At 43.0% G+C, this 22,817-nt stretch overlaps 1 protein-coding gene across 2 annotated transcripts in view; it reads right to left on the bottom strand.

Moving 5' to 3' along the window:
* Positions 1-18,878: 18,878 nt before the first annotated feature.
* Positions 18,879-22,817, bottom strand: part of LOC113018323 (alpha-2-macroglobulin-like) — a 33,092-nt gene continuing 29,153 nt past the window's right edge. Inside the window, exons 29-37 of one of the 2 annotated variants that reach the window (XM_026161378.1) lie at positions 21,378-21,540; positions 21,120-21,307; positions 20,392-20,604; positions 19,780-19,901; positions 19,579-19,669; positions 19,424-19,492; positions 19,238-19,343; positions 19,048-19,092; positions 18,879-18,945 (exon numbers count right to left, since the gene is read on the bottom strand). In XM_026161378.1, the coding sequence (XP_026017163.1) occupies positions 19,055-19,092; positions 19,238-19,343; positions 19,424-19,492; positions 19,579-19,669; positions 19,780-19,901; positions 20,392-20,604; positions 21,120-21,307; positions 21,378-21,540 (990 nt within the window). In that variant the 3' untranslated portion in view covers positions 18,879-18,945; positions 19,048-19,054. Of the gene's footprint in view, positions 18,946-19,047; positions 19,344-19,423; positions 19,493-19,578; positions 19,670-19,779; positions 19,902-20,391; positions 20,605-21,119; positions 21,308-21,377; positions 21,541-22,817 lie in introns of those variants that run through there. The other variant, XM_026161376.1, reaches the window with a different exon arrangement.

Genomic DNA, 22,817 nt, shown 5'->3' with positions numbered 1-22,817 from the left:
GTAACACCTGGATCTTCCTCACCTCCTCTTTGTTGCCCCCTCTGAAAGCCCTCTTCTTGTTGTTGTACTTGACACCTGTTTGGAGTTTGTGGGCACTAAGGACAGTTCTTCACCTGCCCTCTCAGAGCGTGGTGTTACGTCCCAGCGGTCTGTTTCACCACAGGCTTCAGCCCGGCTACCTGCTCAGCTGCCAGGTCGGTGTCCCGCTCAGAGGTTTGCTCAGCCACTTGTGCAGGCTCTGGCACAAATCCCTCCATGTCCACTACAGCCATCTGTCCAGTTAGCGGCTCAGCTCCCTGTCCAGCCAGGGGCCTCCTTAACTGTTCGTCCTGCGCCTGCTGCTGGATGCCCGGGTGTGCCTATCTGGCACCCTGCAGCGTCCGCACCACTTCCTGTCATGCCAGCTGGAGGGCCCGAGGAGCCTGTCCGGCCTCAAGCCATGTCAGCTGGAGGGCCCGAGGAGCCCGTCCGGCCTCAAGCCACGTCAGCTGGAGGGCCCGAGGAGCCCGTCCGGCCGCCTGTCTCCGCTGGAGGGCCCGAGGAGCCCGTCCGGCCCCTTCGCCGCCGCCGTTGCCTTCCGCACGGCTGGCCTCCTGACCGGCTCTGTCACCTGTGGCGCCCGCCTGGTCGGCCCCCGACCGTGTGACCCTTGAACTCTTGTGCCCGCGGGCTCCGGATCGGCCTCCTGATGGAAGATGGCGTGGCCTGTTGGGTTGCCGACCCCCGGGTCGGCCGCCTGAACTCATAAACTGTGGGCTGGTGTGTTGCCGCCCTCCGGGCCGACCCCCTGAACTATGTTTGGACTATTGTCACGTGCTCCAGTGTTTTCTGTTGGCTGTTTTTCTTTCTTGTTCTGGTCCCTCCGTCCTGGTCCCCCGCCGCCTGCCCGGGCTCGGTGGTCTGTTTTTTTTTTTTGGTTTAGGGCTGTCTGGAGCCAGCCCTTGGTGGGGGGGTGGTGTCATGGTCCTGGGTCGTGCGACCCAGTGTTTTGTGCTTAGCCTATTTTGATGTTTATTGTTTGTTTAGGTTCACTAAGGTAGTCCAGCCATTTGTATATATTCCCCTTGCATTAAGTCTCCCTTGCCCTTCTGTGTGTCTTGTACCGTCAAGTTCATGCTGTCAGTTATGTCATCTCCCCTGTACTAAGTTTCCCTGGGTCATGAGTCCTGTCTGCGTGGTTATGTTTAGTTCTTGTCATGTCTAATTTCCATGTTTCCTGTTTTACTTTGTAAATCTGTATTCATTGTCAGTGTATTCAGTTGCACCCTCCTGTCCTGTCGTTAGGTTCATGTGTGTCAGCTGTGATCCCATGTGTGGCCACTTCCCCTGATTATCCCTCATGTGTATTTAGTCTCTGTGTTTCATGTAGTCTGCGTCGCGTCGTCTGTGTTATCTCCCCTACCCCTTGTCATAGTTTCCCAGCCTTAACTAGTCCTAGTTTGTACTTTGTTTAGCCATAGTTTTCCCAGTCTATGTTCAGGTTTTCCCTCAGTTGCTTTGCTGCCTTGTTCCTTAAGTTTTCGGCCCTAAATAAAGGCTCGCTTTCTGTTAAGTCCGGTTTTGTGTCCTCACCTCTGTTTGCTCTTGGGTCCTCCACTCACTCCACACGGTCTGCCCCGGCGGTCCGTGTCAATAACTGCTACAGTATCATTGTTTAGAAATCTTTTGAAACTCTGAGATTAAATAATGTACATTTCCAGCAAATGCACCAAGAGTATGCATTTATTCACATAAATATAATGGCACATCAGTGGGTCTTATACCCAGTAACATCCAAAAAAAATCTATAATGTCATTAATGCTCCAACATTCAAGATTCTTTATTTATTCTTTATTCTTTATTTGTCATGTGCATAGTTATACAAGTACAACACGCAGTGAAATGTGTCCTGATACGCTACCCGACTGTGCAAAAAGAGAGAGAGTATTATAAACCGTTAGTGAATATATACAAAGAGAACATTATGTGCAGTAAATCAGTGAATTGCATACATTATATAAATAAAATAAAACAATCTGGAAATTTACAGTTTGAAATCTGAGAATGTACATTGTGTGAGCGAGGTGTTAAAGTGCCTTGTGCCGTGGTGTAGCCAGAATCAATCACTTATGGATGATTGGGGGGGGTTTGTGTCGATTGTGAGTTGACAGGAATCTGATGGAGAGAACAAACACAATCCAGCTGCAGTTATTGATCCATCATCTGTTCATTGATTGACCCTTTGATGATGACTCCTGACATCAGAGATGTGAATGATTAAGATGGTTGAATGTGTGCTGCTTTGTTTTCATGAATCCCATTAAAAACACACTTACACTTCCTCAGACCTGGTCTCAACCATCGGACTCCAGCAGGCTCCACCCTGAAAGGAGGAGGGGGGTCAGAGCAGCACAGTCAGCATGCACACATGGACATTACATGGCTCTCACACACACACTGTTACACACTGATAAAGGAACAGTCCAACATTTTCGCAAAGACACTTCAATCGATGGATCAAACTGCTGATGATTTGGACTGATCCTGGATCTGTCAGTACACCACTGTACTGAATGCAGAAGCTGGAACAGTTTATTGCTGGGACGGATTGAAGTCCTTCAATATCTGAGCTGCTCTTGACCAGCATCTCCTGCTGTAAATGTTCTGTAGGAGGGGAGAGCAGTCCTGCAGCCACGTTCTGCAATACGGATCACTCTCTGAAGAGCTTTTTCATCCTTAACACAGCTGTTCCCATACCAGGATGTGATGTTTTGTGTGAGGATGCTCTCCACAGCGCCTGTATAGAAAATCCTGAGGATCACTTGAGAGACCCTGAACCTCCTCAGTTGTCGTAGGTGATACAGGCGCTGCCTAGCCTTTTTGGTCTGGACCTGAATGTGGGCAGCCCATGTCAGGTCAGAGGAGATGTGGACACCAAGAAACTTGAAGGACTGCACCCTCTCCACTGGAGCTCCATTGATGATAATGGGTTTGTAGTCTCTGTGCTTACTCCTTCTGAAGTCCACCACCACCTCCTTGGTCTTGCCAACGTTCAGCTGGAGATGGTTATCCTGGCATCACAATGCCAGATTCTTCAGTTCATCCATGTTGGCTGCCTCATCGTTGTTGGAGATGTCGTCAGCAAACTTCACAATGGTGTTGGAGCCATGAGTAGCCACATAGTCTGAAATTTAGAAGGAGTAGAGCAGTGGTGAGAGTACACACCTCTGTGGTGCTCCCGTGTTGATGGTGATGCTGTCGGAGATGCACCTACCCCCCTCACCACCTGAGTTCTACCAGTGAGGAAGTCCAACACCCATGCACACAGACTGCTGTTGAATCCTAGATCCCTGAGCTTTGTGAACAGTCTACCGGGCACTATTGTGTTAAACGCTGAACTGTAATCAACAAACAGCAATCTCGCATAGTTACCCTGTTTCTTGTCCACGTGGCTGAGGGTGGTGTGCAGGACGTGGGTGATGGCATCCTCTGTGGATCTGTTGGGTCAGTAGGTGAACTGGAGCGGATCTGTGGTGTTTGGAATGGGAGGAGATGATGTTCTTCAACAGCCGCTTGAACACCTTCATTATCACCAAAGTCAGTGCAACTGGCAGGTAGTCCTTCAGGCATGAAGGCTTGGGCACAGGGATGATGGTGGATCTCTTGAAGCATGTGGGGACCACAGACTTCGCCAGGGACTCGTTGAAAAAGGAAGTGAGCACACCTGCTAGCTGGTCAGCACAGCAACGCAGCAGATGACCAGTGATGCCATCTGGCCCCGGTGCTTTCCTTGTGCTCACTCTCCTCATTGCCGCTCAGACGTCATGCTCCACGATGTTGATCGCTGGTCCCTTGCTGATTATGTCACCGTCCTCAGTTGTCAGGGAGTAGTTAGCATTAGCCGCCTGGCTAACCTCGAAACAGGCGTAGAACGCATTCAGCTCATTGGTGAATGCAGAGTCAGCGTTGATTGGCGCAGTGTCCCTGGCTTTATAATCCATGATTGTGCATAGTCCATGGCAAGATGGGCGTTGAAGGTGGCAGTCCTGGCGTTCACTGCACAGCGCGACTCTCGCAGTGGGGATGATCCCCTCCGCTAGCATGTTAACGAAGCTTACTGCTACTTCCGTAAACTTGTTGATGTCGACTGTGCATGCCCTGAACATGTCCCAGTCTACGTCATTGGGCGGGTCGTGTAGCGTAGCTTCTGATTAGACAGACCAGCGTTTCACCTGACTACCTCATCCCTACGTATGTTTTGTTATACTGAAGAATGAGTAAGATGGCGTTGTGGTCAGACTTTCCAAAACCTGGTTGTGAAACAGTTTTGTAGCGCTGCTTGTATGGCGTGTAGGTCCAAGATTCTGTCTGGCCACTGGGCATTGCCATTATGTGTTGCATCCTTCTCCCATGTGCTCTTGTGCTGTCCTCATACTGTTCCCTTGCCACTGAGAGTACATTCACCATCTTACAATGCTGTGATTGCAGCCATTCCCCAACTCTCTGTCACAATCAGTGACCATGAGTGCCATTCACAATTTGCATATTAATGATCCTAAACTGAGCTCACAGTCCATTGTTTATTCAGTGGTGCTAGTTTCAGTCATTATGCAAATGTACTCTTTATAAGACTGGGGAAACCTGCAGTCAGCTGAGACTGAAGAACTCACTTGGATGAGTGATGAAACTTTTCTCCCACTGAAAACGTTCAGATGAACAGAATCAACCTTTTGGGATTTTCTTACCTGAATGATTAAGCATGCTTTAAAATGTTTCTGTTAAAAAACATGTGTGAACACATCTTTCTCCCAGCAGAATTATTGAAGTGAAACTTTAGCGTTCTGCTGGTGCTACACATCACAAAACATGTTCTCTCATTAACAGATGTCTGTGCTGTCACTTATTATGAAAATGGACATAACATGGGTTCAAGCGTCCTCTTTTTCCTTCATCTTTGTTAATTACCATAGATCGTAGTGACCACAAAAGATGTGTCATATAATCCCCATAAAAACAGCATTTTTTTATAGAAATGATTATAATACAGATAATTGTCATGTTGAAGAAAAGAAGGAGAGTAGCTCACAAACCCTAAAGGTGGTGGTAATAAACAAATGTTTATTGATAAAAAGACCACACTGTGAAAACAAGTGAAAAAGCTGATTTATGAAGTTTCACACTCTATTTTTACCAAGATGTTTGTGTAGGTTGTCAGTCAGCCAGGTCATGATAATCTAAGGAATTTAAAAAGAAAGCGACCCTTTAATTTACATGGAGACATGGAGCTGCTATTTTTATAATCATCATCACCATTCCATTAATTATTACTCTGTTCAAAGTTAAAAATCCAACAGAGCTGCTCCTAACGCTTAAATTTACCATTCAGATCACAGTCTGAAAAACAAGTAGGTCAAATAGTAATATCCCTAATGGGTCCAACATGTAATTAATTCCAGTTTGTATGAATTCCGACCGAATACCAGAATTCATACTTGATAAAAAAGATGAAATATTAATACCTAATTAAAAAATACGCACTAGGGGGAGACGGGGACGGAATGAGCAAAGCTGCCAGTTATGGAGGGTTTTTCACAAACACATGCACATGTACAAACACACGTAGACATACAATTGTCTTCTTAAGTAAGCTGCTAGTTATATTCTTTTTAGGCTTCTTGGGCAGTTCATTGATCTCCGATCCTCTGTATACACAAGACCCAGAATTAATTTTTGGATTAACTGAAGGATTTTCAGGGAGATATTGCACAACTGCAAAAATTAAATTGAGCCTGATCAAAGAATTGAACTCTTTAAAAAAAAAAAGGGGGAAACTGTAAATGTTAAAAACAAATCATGACCTGGAGGACTGAAAATCCACACAGAGCAGCCTGTTGTAGATGTATCAGTCAGTCAGCTGTGATTGAACTCTGTCTGCAGTCACTCCATCCATCTCTCTGTCTTCAGGTCCTGAGGATGTTGACTATGGTCACGTGGTCATCAAAAGCAAGAAAAAAGCTGGCAAGAGAACAGGTAACCATAGTAATCACTACACTGACACAGCATGGCACTCACTCAATTAAATTAAGTTTTATTTATACAGCGCCAAATCACAACAGCAGTCACCTCAAGGTGCTTTATATTGTAAGGTAGATCCTACAATAATACATACAGAGAAAAACCCAACAATCAAATGACCCCCTATGAGCAGCACTTTGGCGATAGTGGGAAGGAAAAACTCCCTTCTAACAGGAAGAAACCTTCAGTAGAACCAGGCTCAGGGAGGGGCGGGGCCATCTGCTGTGATTGGTTGGGTGAGGGTTAAGGTTACTTTATTTATAGCTGAAGGTAAATTTGCGTTACAGAAAAATGATAGCATCTGGTATTGCTTCACAAACACAGACATGGTAAAACCTGACAAACACATATTCAGTAATTAAACAAAATAAATCAAATCAAATTTTTACAGACCAATTTGCAATTCTCATCAAAGTTCAGTTTTTCATTGATTATGGTCCCAAGTTATTTATATGATTGCACTTATTCTATTTTCTGAATGATAATAAGGGTGATAAACACACCCTTGGGGAGAACCTGTGGAGGAGAAGACTGGGTCAGACAGAACCCCATTTATTCTCACTCTTTGTGACCTGTCAGTTAAAAAATCTAAAATCCAGCCCACCAGATTGTTCTTGATTTCAAACTGTGCTAAAAGTCTTTGAATTAAAATATGGGGCTGTATTGTATTAAAAACAGAAGAAAAATTGATAGATGAAAAGAAGTCTTGCAAAAGTCCCTTTGCTCTCTAGATGTTTGAGAATCAGATTAAGTAGAGTCAAAAGCACATCCTCCACTCCTCTGTTGGGCGTGTGTGTGTGTGACACTGTGTGTCATGTTTGATAAGCAGCAGTCGTTCAACCGGGCCTTGTATGGTTGTTGAAGAGAATGTGCATTAAAGGATACGCTGTGGAATTCCCAGTACCAGTGTGATTGTGTGTTCTTCCTACTATCCTGCTAAGTTCTCTACCACCTCCTCTCAACCACTGAACACAACCCAACATTACAAAAGGTACATCTTCTCTTGGACCTCAGTGTGCAGTCTCTTTGAGCAGCTGATGATTTATACATTAAAAGGTACATCGCGGCAAAGTGGATGTCTGCCATACTTCATGGAAACAGACCACGCTGGCCTAGACGCAGACGTCGGGCGGATCACTGGATCATTATTATAGTGTATATTTCAAACTAATTCATTATTGATTCTCGCTGGCTTAACAGTTCTCATTAGGAAGCTGTTTTTAAGTGAATTTGACTTGAAAAGGTGATACTCATACACAGTTATTCATAAGTTTAGATGTATTTTGCAGCTAAACATTTTTGGTTTGGGGTGTTTACTTCTTCTACCTCCGTGTTTCAAAGCGAGATGAAACATTTACTGCTAAAATTAAGAATTCGCATGCTTTGGATATTTTTGTGTGATCAGAACTAAATTTTATTTCAGCACAACTGTTACCTTATATAGATTTGGGTCTTAATAAGTGTGTATTATGCCTACTCATCCTGACTTGACTGACGTGTGTGATGATATAGATTTTATGTTACACCCAAACCGACTTACTGCCAGACATAGTACTGCTGACCTTGGGCATAAAGTGCAAAGTCTACAAGCAGAGGTTGATATGCTTCAGCAGTGCCTTCATGAGTCTTTGGACCTCCAGAGGAGCAGTGGACTCAACAAAAAAGACCAGTCCCAAAAGTACCAGCTGCCCAGATTACTCACCCTTTTCCTCGGGCACCTGGCCCCACGCAGCCCACCAGGGACCTGTCCCAATCCCAGTCAGATTATCTGGAGCTAAATAATACAACCAGAGTCCTTGCTGCAGCATTTCACCAAGCTAAATTAGAGCCCACTGTGTTCGCTAATGATGGCAGTCTTCACCCAGAAGAATGGCTACAATCAGTTAATGCTTAAAAACCTCGTTAGACCGAGCAAATGCCCAAATCCTCAGAGAACTACCACACTTCCTAGCTAAGGAACCAAGGAAGTGGTTTAGTGTGCTCGGTCCTCATATATCGACTTACGCTAAGTTTTGTGAACTTTTCAAGACTATGTTTTTGCCTGCTGACAACCAGGAGCACATTTTGAAAGGCATCATGAACCGTTTCCAGCATCCCGAAGAGCCTCTGCCAACGTTTGTTGCCCATATGCCCAGTGAATTCAGGAGACTGAGGAGCCCACCATCTGAACAGGAGCAAAGCTCATCTGTAAACATGCAGTGGAGAAGTACAGAGTAGCGCTGTACAGGATGCCTGTAAGGTCAGTAATTGACCTAGTGTTGTGTGCCCATGAGCTGCATTCTGTTCTCGGCACCAGCCTTTCACAGCCTTCCCGATTTCAGCTGAAAAACGGAGCTGAGGGAGTTGTTTTAAATGTTCCATGCCTGGTGTTACATCTCGCACATACACTAACTGTTCCACTGATTTTCAGGGAGCTCGACATTCTCCCATGTCGGCTCCGGAGCTTCCCCAAATGCTGCCTCCTGATCACCATCCAGTAGCTCAGCCTGCAGATCCAGATGGAACTGACCCTGTCAGGGAGACAAAACCAGCTGGCAGGAGGCAGGGGAACTTCAGGGGGGGAGAGTGTTTCACAGGGGCAACCCTCCCCCCAGCCAATAAGTCAGCTCTCATTGCCTATGTCACACCCAAGTGTGACACCTGTGCTCAATCACGTTGAAGATGGAGCTTCGCAATCATCGTGGAACACCCCTCTCAGAGTTAAAGTAAACTTTAATGGGCAGCTCTGGATGCCACACTAGATAAAGGTGCATCTCTTTCAGCAGTAAATGCAGACCTGTTACCTGAAAAAAACCAAAATCAGTCATTAAAGAATCCGTGGGATTCTCCACCCATAAGACTGGCCAGTGGCACTAACTGCAGTCCATTAGGAATAACCTGGTTAACCATTGGATTCATGGGCAAGCGAGTCTATCAGCAGTTTGTGATAGTGCAGGACCTGTCATCCCCCTTTGTTCTTGGGATGGACTTTATGAGTCGCACTTCACTAACAATACATGTCCCAACAAGAACTGTAATTATGGATGATAAGCCCCCATGTCATGATGAACTCTGTGAAAATGGCTTTGTGGAAGCTGATTTTGATTGTGGAACAATGACTCTGCAGGACACTCAGCAGCTCTCTGTCCATGACAAGGCTGCAGAAGCTAACTTGGATTCTGTGGAAAGAGAAAGACTGTTAGAGTTGTTAGAAAGTTACAGCGACCTGTTTGATGGCCACCTTGGTTGCACTTCTCTGTCAGAACATGTCATTGTAACTGGGGATGCAAAGCCTGTTAACTTGCCACCATACCGCACCTCACCAGCTAAAAAGCAAATTGTAGAAGAGCAAGTACAAAAAATGCTACAGGATAACATCATCGAACCTGCATCAGGACTATGGGCAGCTCCCGTGGTGATTGTGAACAAACCCCCAGCAAACCACGGTTCTGTGTTGACTTCCGTCGAATAAAAAAAGCTGACCGTGATAGATTCTTACCCACTCCTACGAGTGGATGAATCACTGGACTCTTTGTCGAGAGGGAAGATTCTCACAACACTAGACCTCGCTCGAGGTTACTGGCAGGTCCCCATTGCTGAAGAAGCTAAACCAAAGACTGCTTTTATCACGCACTGTGGCCTGTTTCAGTTCAGAGTCCTTACTTTTGGCCTGTGTAACGCCCCTGCAACTTTTCAGCAGCTTATGAACAATGTTCTAGCTGGCCTGATTTATAAGTCCTGCGCGGTGTATCTAGATGATATTGTTGTTGCATCACCAACCTTTGAGCAACACCTGCTTGACCTAAAACAGGTCATTGGTAGGCTTAAGTCAGGCTTAAGTTAGGCTTAAACATGATAAATAAGTCAGTTAGATAACTTCAAAATGTTATTATTTGACTTTTTCCAGTGTTTTATTTGTTCCTGAGTAAATTGGTTTGCCTGAGATTAAAGTTATAGTTTTACACAGCTGAATAAACGTCAAACAGAAAACTGATTAAAAAGAAGTGTGAGATGGTAGAGAATTTACGCCAGTGTCCTGTTATATTTTAGATAGTAAGGAGCAGACGGTTGAGTTTATCAAACTCCACCAAGACAGCGGTGATGCAAATATGAAGGCTAGACCGTCCAATTTCACAGCCTCGCACTTCCGGCCTTCTCAGTCTTCGGAGGACCCGGCCCACGTAGACCATGAAGGCCGGTCTACGTGGGCAGCTGCTTTTACTTTGGGATACATAATAATCAGCACTGACTCAGAGGTGTGTGTATCCACGAATCCCTCTGTGTGTGTGTGTGTATATGTGTGTGTTGTACACCGTAATTTCTGCAGAGGCCTGTAAGTGGAGCGAGGAGCACCACTGAGCTAACCTGGAAGATATAAACATGTGAAACACACATACAGGTGTGCGATACTCTAATCCTGTGTGTGTATGTTTGTTACAGAGCAGTCAGCTGATCCATGTGCTGTGTACTCATCAGTGAGAGCAGGTAACATTTACATACAGGCAGAGATGGGCAGTAACGCGTTACAAGTAACGCGTTACAAGTAACGCGTTACAAGTAACGCGTTACTTGTAACGCGTTACTGTAATCTGATTACTTTTTCAAGTAACGAGTAAAGTAAGGGATTACTATTGCAAAATCAGTAATTAGATTACCGTTACTTTCCCGTAGGAACGCTGCGTTACTGCGTTACTAAAACCGTGATTTTTTTTGCGAGAATGTCTCATGACAGTGACGTGAGCAAGTGCGACGTTGGTGACAGCAGCTGTGTGCAGATCAACAATGGATAATATATCGAGTGCGGGAGAGAGTATGAGCGTGCAGCGTTTAAAGTGTGGAAGTACTGACCTTACTTTGAGTTTGATTCCATAAAAAGTGACAAAAACATTAGCGTCCATCGTGCGTGGGAAGAAAACTTCTTTTTACAGCGAAAAAAACCCCTAAACTTCCGAGCAAGCACCGAGTAGCTACGACGTGATGGGAAACTCACAGAGACACTCGCGCGGATTCTTCAACTGACCGCAGCACACCTGCACCAGGGTAACCCTCCGCCTACCCTGCTCCTGCTTTACAGGTGAAAATAGAGCAAAAGGACCGCTGAGTCTTTGACTTTATTTATTTTCTGCTGTGTTTTACTTGCATCTATTTGAAAGACTGAGTGAAAACACAAAAAATATTTTATTTTATGTGCTGGAATGTGTAGAAAATAGGTTTAAATGTTAAACTAATTTATTCAAGTCAGAGAATGTTGCATATAATTAAATGTTTTGCTTGATGCATAAAGTTAAAAGATTAAAACTAATAAAACAAGTTTTAAAAAGAGACTTTTCCATTTGATTACATTTTGTATGATGGATTATGTAGAAAAAGTAGAATTGGGCTGAAAGATCTATCACTTTATCACCTCTTCAGGTTGTAAATCGTGTTTTTAAAAAGTAACTAAGTAACTAAGTAACTAAGTAATTAATTACTTTTGAAAATAAGTAATCAGTAAAGTAACGGGATTACTTTTTTGGGGGAGTAATCAGTAATTAGTTACTGATTACTTTTTTCAAGTAACTTGACCAACACTGCATACAGGAGTATTTAAATAAAGGTCAGAGGTGAACAGCTGACATCAGTGATGTTTGTCTCTGAACAGGAAGCTGAGGACACACTCGGTCTGATGGACGACCTTCATCCTTCACTCTGCTCCTCTTTCAGAGCCTGCTGAGGCATCATCAGTTATTCCTGAATCTTCATTAGACAGTGGTGATCATGGAGGAGAAAGGTTCCACTTTAAGTATTAGTTTTGCTCTTTTCATTCTTCTGCAAACATGTGAATGACTTTAAAGGACCCATATATATGTATTAAAGGAAGGACCTGCGTTTAATAAAAGTTTGTTTAAAACATCCCAGATGTGACTGTGTCTGTTAAATCTGACTGCCTGAATGATTTGATAATCATTTGATTGTTGGGTTTTTACCTGTATGTATTATTGTAGGGTCTACCTTACAATATAAAGAACCTTTAGGCAACTGTTGTTGTGATTTGGTGCTATATAAATAAAATTGAATTGAATTGAGTACTCGAGCATGCTGGTTGATATTGTAACAGTTGGTGAAATGTTAGTATTTGACCACTAGGTGGAGCTCTTGTAATGATAATGTAATTAACGCATTTTATTTTGAATGTTTTATTTTTATGTTGAGTATGTTAACATTTTCCTATTTGCATACCGGATTGGTGTACAGTTAATTTGACACATGGAAAATAACCGGTTAATTTTGTAAGTGTAAGGTAAGGGCAGAGGTCACTTCCTGTTTTGGGAAGTAAGGTCAGAGAAGCTGCTCATAGTGACGGTCTGGCCGTGGGAATGTCAAAGAAGAAATAACAAGTCCTAAGTTCTAAAAACACCGGTTTGTCTACTTGCAGGCCAAAGTGGTATGTTTGTTTATATTTTGTGAATTTTATATTGCAATATGTTTTAATGCTGAAATATAATTTCCTTGTACACCTGTATTTACCAGTTCCATAGTGTACCTGTGTACGTTAAGAGAAGCACAGTAAACATCAGTAAAGAAGAACTCTCGTGTCTCTCGTGTCATGATTCGGCTGTGTGCAGGCTGGATGAGGACCCAATCGCAAACTCACAGAGGCAGGAATGAACTCAAAATTCACAGCTTTATTGCTGGAGAGCAGAACCATACAAATTAAACCAGGAAACTATAACGTGGATCATTTTCCATCTTAACCCTCTGCGGTCGATGGAAGCGTCGACACGTCAAAATCACATGACCAATTTAAGACGACACAGCCACAAGATAGTGATGGGATTTCTGCCTCTTTTTGGAGAACTGGCTCTTTCGGCTCGGCTCATTAAAAAGAGCCGGGTCTTTCAGCTCCCAACCGGCTCTTCAGGTTGTTTTGTTGGTCGAAAGTAACGGACTTCAGACTACATACCAGTTCTTGAATTGTGTCGATGGGCCACGTAAAACCAGAGTTATGATAAAAAATACACATAATGTTTTTTTCTGAATAAAACAGCGGCGTTTACAGCAGGAAGAAGGTAAAAACGTTGTTTTCTACAGACAGCGCTAGCAAACACTCTCTGCTTGCGCGTGAAAAAATGAAAAAGAAAAAACCCTCCTTCCCCATTGGTGTTAGAGTTTACCATGTCAGCCAATCAAAAAATGTTTTGTTGCTTTAATTAATTTATTATCAACAACAACATAAAATCATGCACAAAAGAAATTACTAATGTAAAAAAACAAAGTGGATTTATTTATATGTTTACATATAAATATATGTGGTGGCCCCTAGAGATAAAGCAGTGGCAGAGTAAAACTAAACACGATGAACACAGGAACACCAGACCTCTTCAACATAAAACAGGAAACATAAGATGCAGACATGAAACACATGAAGGGGAAGGGAGACTTGACATGGGCGGAAGACACAAGGGGAATCTAATAACGAAGAACTAGAACAACCTAGGCATGATAAAAAATGAACTTAGAAAACCTGAAGGGCTTAAACATAAACTAAAACTCAAAACGCTGGGTCAAAAGACCTGGATCGTGACATCGCGTGTATGTGTACAAGCCTGCCCTAAACACATCAGGGTTACTAAATGGACAATCAGTGACTTCCTGACCCCATCTTTTTTTTACAGAGCCGGATCTTTCGGCTCCCAACAGGCTGTTTTGTTCCTTTAATTAATTTATTATTAACAACAATATATAATATATAATATAAAATTGTGCACAGAAGGAATAACTAATGTAAAAAAAGTGGTTTTATTTATATACCTTTATATATAAATATATGCGGTGGCCCCTAGAGACAAAACACGTACAAACTCCAAAACACATTTCTAACGTTAACTGAACTTCCAAAGCAGAGCTACTAGATCACTTAAATTACACAATTGAAAGCATGTGTGTGTTGTTTGTGTCTTTATACACAAGCACTCATATGTATTCAAATAATTCAAAGAAAATGTTCATTTACCTGTTACTACCACACACCAAAACCGGTCGTTGGTACTTCCTTGCTTGTGTAGCCACTAGGTAACAAAAGCTCAACACTGCCCCCTAGCATCCTGGAGCACTTCTGTTGTCTTTTGTACGTGTTTTGAGTTTTTATGTGCTTCTGAGTTTTTAAGTGTTTTGGAGTTTTTATGTGTTTTGGAGTTTGTACGTGTTTTGTCTCTAGGGTACTGTAAATATACTTTTATTTATTCACTCCATATAAAATGTAATAAATAAATCATATAATACAAAAACCAACTATTTAAATTTCAACTTTTAACTATTTAAATTTTCAGCTTTTTCCTTTTAAACAAATTTAAAGTGAAACAACACAAAACACTGCAAACCACAACACAATTAAATATAAATTAAACTATGAAAACAAAAAGAAGATGCACATTCTCTGCATGAATAAACTTTCTGAATCCTTTATCATCTGCAACTGAAAATAGTTGTGGATGATTACTATACCTTTCTGATGTGACGTTGTTGTCTCTCTTTCTCTCTCTCTCCCTCCCGCTCTGTTCCTGTGCTACTGGGAGTGTAACTACCGCCCCTCCCCCCTCTGCCCAGCGCAAAGCACACGGCTCGAGAAAGAAAAGAAAACCTACACTGGTGTCGTTCACTTCAAAGAGCCTGTATGTAAAGCATGTAAAGTCAATGGAAAGGCGCGCTGACCCGCGATTGCGGCTCCCGCGAAAATTCGGAAGCAGATTTGCGTCGCGAAAACGCGAAAACGCGCGTGAGTGTAGGGCGTTTCAGGCGTTTGACTCGCGAAAAAAACCACGCGCGTGAGTTTATGTGTTGCATTTTGTGCATACACGCGTTTCGCGTCCCCCGCTCGAGTTGGAAAAATCTGAACTCCAGCGTAAAATCGCGCCGCGACAACCAATCAGGAGCCTGGTGACATGGCTGTTACCTAGTTCAAAGGGGCAGATCCAGCCAAAGCCCTTTATTCTTCAATAGAAGGAAGGCTAATCAATGCCGTAGCAAACAACCCGGAGCCTACGACACCAGCTGCCTTCTGGACCGAGACAGGAATATAAAGGACCGAGCTTGGAGGAAGATATGTGAAGAGATCGGGCAACCTGGTAAGTTCATTCATTTCTCTTAAGTTTTCTCTCAAGTTTTCACTGACCCGGGGAAGCTGCACACAAGCTAGCAAGCCACCGCTATTTTCCCACTGACGTACAAATACCGTTCTGCTTTTAGGCATGTTGTCATTTAAGAATATATTTTATTGTTTATTAATAAACAGCACACAGTGGTCCCGCTGTTCATCCGTCACTGCCTCTTTTTTTTGATTTCCTTTTTTCTGCACCGTACAGCATTGCATTCTGCAGCCTGATTGACAAATCTCCTCCGTGTCGTGTCTCCTGCGCTTGCCAAATTTATCATGTTTGGTTTTGATAACCATCACGTCCAATAGAAAACAGCACAAAAACACCCATAACTATGAGCCTCATTCGGAAATAGACACCTGCACCGCGAGGGAAAAAGGCGCACGAAAGTGGCAGGCAGATGAAGACAAACCGCGGCATAATAATACTTTTACGTTTTGCAATCTACAAAGGTTTGCACTTTGAGAATCAATTGTGAGAACTGTGACCAATGTTCATGTGTGTGTGTGTGGGGAAAAAAGTGTATAAAGTGCGTGGCCAGGGGCTAGTTATTCTGAGAACCCCTGATTATATCCTGTCTTTGTTTTTTTTCAATGTTGAAATTAAAATCTAGTAGCAGCCTTCTCATTTCTTTGTGTTTTGTGCTGTTTTACAGGCCCACAGGGGAGGACGGCTCCGAGGCAGATGAGGGGCGGGTCCCAGGACGGTCCATCGGCGCTGGAGCTGGCCATCCTGGTGTCCCTGAAGAGTCCACACCAGTCTCCAATTGTGCATTTCCTCCTCAGCCTTGTTCCTGCTCTGGAGAGCAGCTGGTCGTTTTTATTCCTGTCTCTCTGTAAATACTTATATTTTATATATTTATGTTTAATGTTTTTCTGTTTGAGAATTCTAATATTATTTCAAATAAATTTTTATAAAGACTAATGTCTCAGTTCTACTACACAGCAAATGTTGGCACACGACTTGACACATATCGAATTTATTTCATATTATACTAATGACAAAATATACTGATACAGTGGGATGCAAAAGTTTGGGCAACCTTGTTAATAGACATCATTTTCCTGTATAAATCGTTGGTTGTTACAATAAAAAATGTCAGTTAAATATATCATACAGGAGACACATCACTAGTGTGCGCTGCGTGTGGTGTAGGCGTCACAGCTCCTTTCAGCATGGCCGGAGGTAAGTCACTGCCACGTTGCTGTCAGCTAATTAAAGTTTGTTCAGACCTGTGAAGATAGTCGCACCGCCGTGTAATTATATAATATATATAATATATATAATAATGATTATTTGGTAATTTGGGATACATGATTTTTGTTCCACTTCTCACGTGTGCACCACTTTGTGTTGGTCTTTCATGTGGAAGTCCAATAAAATTGATTCATGTTTGTGACTGTAATGTGACAAAATGTGGGAAAGTTCAAGGGGGCCGAATACTTTTGCAATCCACTGTATGAATGATAAATGGTCCTCATGAGGAGACGAGGACATGGAGGAGGCAGCAGCTCTTAGAGCTGAAAGAACAACAGCAGCTTAGTGAATGAAACAGCAGCTGCAGTAGTAGCAGCAAGCAGGTGAATTCTGTACATTAATATGAATAGACATCTGACTATTTTACAGGATAGACAATATAAACATATTTAAAATTAAAGGAATTTGGAATGTACATTGTGCCTGGGTTTAGAGTGTCTGGAAGAGTCCTGTCTCAGTCAATTATAGATGATGTGAGAGCTTTGTCATAAACAGGACGAGCTGTTAATGTCATAGAATTGTCAGCTGTATGAAAAAGGCTTATAGTTACTTAATGGCAAACGTTCAAACTGAACTAAACAGTCACAGATTCATGTAGTGACTGTGTGCACAACGTTACAATTAATAATGATACATTTGTTCCAACAGCCTCTATGAAACTGATCTTTGTATTTTTCCATGTAACACAGTGGAGTATGAAACATGTACACTAGGGCTGTGCGACATGACCAAAATCTCATGTCCCGATATAAGAATTCTATCGTCCGGTAACGATATAAATCACAAAAATGTAACATTTTCTGTAAATTCTGTGAATCTCGGGCAGCTCGACTTGCGTGAAGTGTTTCCAGCTGCGCGTCATGTAGCTGGAGTCGAGTGTTTTAACCGATGCTGAAACGATACATTTTAGACATGTTGTAACGGCCGCCGTTTTCTTTGTGAGTATTTATTACACGGCGTGCTGCGGGGAAAAGCCTGTTCTAACGTTTGAGTTTAAGCTTTATTTTTCAGCACCTGGCAGCTCTTTTTTACTTCTCATGCGTAAGTAATCTGCTCTTTCACGTGATTTAGTTTATTTTGAAAAGTCTCAAAAGGATCTTGAGCTTTATTGTGAAAGGTTTATGTGGAACATAAACAAGCGGACTGGCGATGGTGTTACCGTCGTTGTTGCTAACCACAACGCATAAAAACAGGCGCTTGTCCATCGGTAGTGTGGTTATATTAAATATAAGAGAAAGAGAGAACTTCTAGAAATTAATAATAACTACAGTGACATCAAAACCATGAACAAATGTTGCCGTAAACAGTTTATTTTGCGACACCACGAAACAAACGATAGCGTAAAATGAAACGATAGACGTTTTTATATCGTCATCAGATATATATCGTTATATTGAACAGCCCTAATGCCCACAGTTTAATAAAACTGTAAAATGATAAAAATGTTTTACAAACAGACTAATTTGTTAGCACAGCCTGTTAGGAGCAGCCATTTACTTGTAGTGCTGAGTATAAATGTACTTGTACCATTAGATGTTATTTGAATGACATCATTGTGTACTTTTAGTTTCATGTACAGTTAGCATTTATGGTTGGCTTTTGTATCCTGTACACTGTTAAAGGTGTGATGTTGTTCCACTGTCACAAACACACCTACATGAAGTACACAAGTGAAAGAGCTTTGTTGGATTCCACAGACACACTCTGTATGTTAAAGGCTCTCACACACACACAGACACACACACACACACACACACAGACACACACACGCACGCACATGCACGCACACACACACGCACACACACATACGCACGCACATGCACGCACACACACACACAGACACACACGCACACACACATACGCACACGCACGCACACAGACACACACACACGTACAGACACACACACACGCACAACGCACCACACCACACGTACAGACACACACACACGCACACACACAGACACACAGAACACACACACGCGTACAGACACACACACGCACACACACACAGACACACACACACACACAGACACTCACACACACACACACACAGACACACACACACACACGTTTCTGTCTGTATTTCCGTGGACGTCACTTGACAGCTTGTCACTGAATGTCTCCACTAGCACGTTTAGCTTTTTTTAATGTTTTGCCCACTTGTTGCCCACTTGTTGCCCACTTGTTGCCCACTTGTTGCCCACTTGTTTGCCCACTTGTTGCCCACTTGTTGCCCACTTGTTGCCCACTTGTTGCCCACTTGTTGCCCACTTGCACCTTTTTGTTTTTGTCTAAACCTGCACAAAGACAGAAATGCAGCATGAGGCCAGTCCTCAGCGGTGCATTCACAGCACTATATTTTCCATTCTGCCGATTATTAATAATGAAGCCTGTTATTAAAGAAGCACTAATTAATACTGGAGCTGTTAACACACACCGGCTTTACACACATGTGAGCAGAAAAAGTATCTTTATTCAAATGCAGGTTTAAACCTCAGGACCAGCCACAGCTTCTTCAAACTGTGAGACGAAGAATACAAGTTAGTAAAAGCTCAAAGTTCTTTGCATTGATGCTGTGAACATGAACGTGTGTGAAAGGTGTGTGTTGTTACAGCTTCGTACCTGCAGCTCACGAGACAAACATGTATTGGGTCTCAGCCTGGTCACCTGACAGAAACATGGTAGAAAAACATGAACGTGTCATTTCTCTGAGTCACTGATGGAAACATCAGCTTGTATGAACTGTTCAGTCTGATGGATCCTCTGAAGTGTGTCAGTGTGCTGTTGGAGTAAAGCTTAGTTAGACTTGGACCTGGTTGGTAGTAGTCATAGATCTTGACCACGGCTGGCTTCAGGTTGTCCACTGGGAGCTCCTGGATGATCTCTAAGCTGTGGCTGATGGGTGTGTCCTTTGATAACTGGACGAGACAGAAACAATCGCAGACACAGTTTGTACCAAAGATCATCATCTGGTGTCCCCACGGTGACTTTCACTTACCTCCTCTAAGTACACCAGAACGTGATCCTCCTTTTGCTCAACACGACTCACCAGGAGGCCACGTTTGAGCTGTGAGGAGATGACATCATTTTATTATTATCCTCACAATTATCACATGAGATGCACTCGTTGGTAGAATCTGTCTAATTACTCACACTCTTCAAAGACTCGGGGTCTGGGGAAAATCCAGAGAGCATTTTGATGTCCAGGATCACCATGTTTGTAGTTTCCTCCTTTCCACTGTACCTGTGTTTGAACAGTGTGATTATACTGACCTGTGTGCACACTTGCTTTTCATCTACCAGCAGTTCCTCCACACAGGTAAAGAGCGCTCCTCTCACCTGTCACATACTTACAGTGATTGTATTTGCACAGTGAATTTGGGTCTAGCAGATTCACTGGTGTTGACCTCTAGATGGACTTTCACACTGAGAGTGGTGACATCAGCAGGTGTTGGGATGTTGTAGGTGGCAGAAATCTGGGAAACACACTTGGGTCACGTGTGGAACAGAACTAATCACACCTCAATGCACCCTGCTGTCACTGTTCTACACCATGACACATATTAGCACACATACTGTTATAGTCATACCTATATGTCTATATTCATCTTAATATGAGGATCTCTGTTATATCTACACTCATTTTATACGAGTGCTTGATGTTTGTTGTATATTTGCTGCTGTGACAACTCAGTTTCCCTCTGGGATTAATAGTTTCCCTGATTCTGATACAGACAGAAAGTTCATTTATTTTTGCTCAGTTCTCCAATTTAGTTTAAAATAGCATTGTACTCTCTACAGTTATTACTGCCAGGTCTAATGTCTTTATTGTGTATGACAATACATGTGCAAGATGAGCTTTATTGCATGTGACAATGCTAATGCTCTCTGAAGTTGTATAAGGAAAAAGAAGAAACCCTTTCTCTGACATCAACCAGGAGCTTCTCACGTGATGCTGTCACTGACCTGCACTGAAGCACATGCAGTGCCCTTCACCTCCAGCCTGTATTTTCCTGACACGTCCTGCAGCGCCTCCTCCTGGTAGAGCAGTTTGTTGCCCTGATTTACATCAAACGTCAGCTGACTGCTGGGAGCCTGAACTGTCACTGTGCTCCAACCTTCAGCACTGAACACCAGAGTGGAGTAGAGAGCCAGAGCCTGAAGAGCCACCACCGTGTCCTACAGGATGGATTCATTGTGGTTAACACACACAGCATATGTCTCCATATTTCATGGGCTTAAGCGGAATAGACATTAAGTTAAAACGGCCTGTGTCACTTTGAGACCCTCTCACAAAAGAGATCCTTAATCTCAAGTTTTCCAAAGTTCACTTCCTGGTTAAATAAACGTTAAACAGGTTAAAATATCTTTAACTGAGAATTATCAAAGTATAGAAATTACAGGTATAAACTCGCAGGTGATCTGTTATTTACAGGCTGTTACGTGTAGTTGGTACAGAAGTCTGAGGTAACATTGCTATTCTGTTAAAACAATGAATTTTTAGACAAAACTCATGTTCTAAACTATGTTCTAATTATTCTAACTAAAGAATAAAACTTCTCTGCCTGGCTAAAACAAATCTGTTTTACATATCTGATAGAAAACTGAAAGCTTCAGTATTATTTCTTCTGTCCCTGGTTTTGTCTAAGACTGTACTCAAAGATGAGCTTCATGCTGTTCGGGTGGTGTCGTACCTGAGTGGAGGAGAAGCCTCCGTAATAGTTCTGCTGCCCAGTCAGCCACCTGATAATACCAGAGGCATATCCCAGATCCTCAGCAGTCGGGGAGGCGCTGAGTTTGGCCAACAGCACATAAGAACTGATCTCCACTGACAGGGAGGCTGATGTTTCTGCTGCTGTCTGAGACCAGTAGAGGAAACCTCCTACAAACACAATAACAGTCACGGTGATGCTAATGAAGCCTGAATGATGTCCTGCTAAAGGATGGCTCACCTTCCCTCACTGCAACTGTGTCTAAGTGCTGCAGAAGGTGAGCTCGGGTCTCCACGTCTCCTGCCAGAGTGAACACATAGGCCAGCAGAGCTGTAGTGTAGGTGTTGCTCAGGTCACTGAGAGACTCCTTGAGACAAGCCAGGCTCTGGATCATCACAGGATCCTTTAAAAGATCAAAACAAAGAACTTCAATGGACAAACAGAAACCTTCTTTCATTAAACCCAGTGTGAGAAGAATAGGAGGCAGAGTTCCTGATTCAGTCACTCAAAACACCAGCGTGATAATAGACAACACAGCGATTAGAGGAAAGTACAGATCAAGCAAAGACTGGAGCAATCTGCTAGTAGAATTTACAATATAAAGAACATATTGAAAAAACACTGTACAGGTTGGGTGGTGATACCAGTCCTTGCTGGTGAGAGTTCAGGTATGTGGATGACACCTGGGTGAAAATCAATTCTCAGGACGTTCCACAATTCACAGATCACATTAACTCGGTGGAACGACACATCAAATTCACCAGGGAGGATATGAAAAGTGTCAGGTTAGTCTTTTTAGACTGTGAGATTTCCATCAGGAATGGAGGACATTTAAAAGCTGATGTGTACCGTAAACCTAAGCTCCAGCCGATCCAGGAGAGAAGGACAACTGCTGCCTAAGTGAAAACCTGTAGTGATCCCGTATGTGTCAGGAGTATCAGAACAGCTGAGGCACATTTTTTTCTAAACACTGTGTCTCTGTGGCTTTTAAACCCCAAAACACGCTGCGCCAAAAACTGCTCCACCCCGACACAAACAGAGTAACATAGTGTACGGTGTTAAGTTCCAGGAGGATTGCCAGGATCTATACATCGGGGAAATCGAACAACCTCTGGCTAAGAGGATAGCACAACACAGAAGAGCTACCTCGTCAGGCCAGGACTCTGCAGTCTATTCACACCTACAGGCTAGTGGACACTCTTTCAATTATGAGGATGTAACATCCTGGACAGGGAGGAACGCTGGTTTGAGTGTAGGGTCAAGGAGGCCATTTACTGTACGTGAAAAAGGAAAGACCATCTCTGAATCGAGGAGGGGGCATAAGGGTACATCTGTCACCATCTTACAATGCTGTGATTGCAGCCATTCCCCAACTCTCTGTGAATGGTATTGATGGCCATTGATAAGTGGTCCTTGATCAGTGGTCTTTGATCATTTGTCTTTGATCAGTGGTTGTTGATCAATGGTCATGAGAATTTGCATAATTATGATTAAGGAACTGACCTCCCAGCCCATTGTTCCTTCAGTGGTGCTGGTTTCAGTCATTATGCAAATGTACTGTTTATAAGATTGAAACCTGCAGTCAGCTGAGCCTGAAGACGTCACTTGGATGAGTGACGAAACGTTTCTCCCACTGAAAACATCCAGATGAACAGAATCAACTTTTTGGGGTATATGTAA

The sequence above is a fragment of the Astatotilapia calliptera genome, unplaced genomic scaffold, assembly GCF_900246225.1.
Source record: "Astatotilapia calliptera unplaced genomic scaffold, fAstCal1.2 U_scaffold_6, whole genome shotgun sequence".
NCBI lineage: Eukaryota > Metazoa > Chordata > Actinopteri > Cichliformes > Cichlidae > Astatotilapia > Astatotilapia calliptera.
Note: the sequence above shows the minus strand (reverse complement) of the source record. Positions and strands in the feature narration are given on the sequence as shown.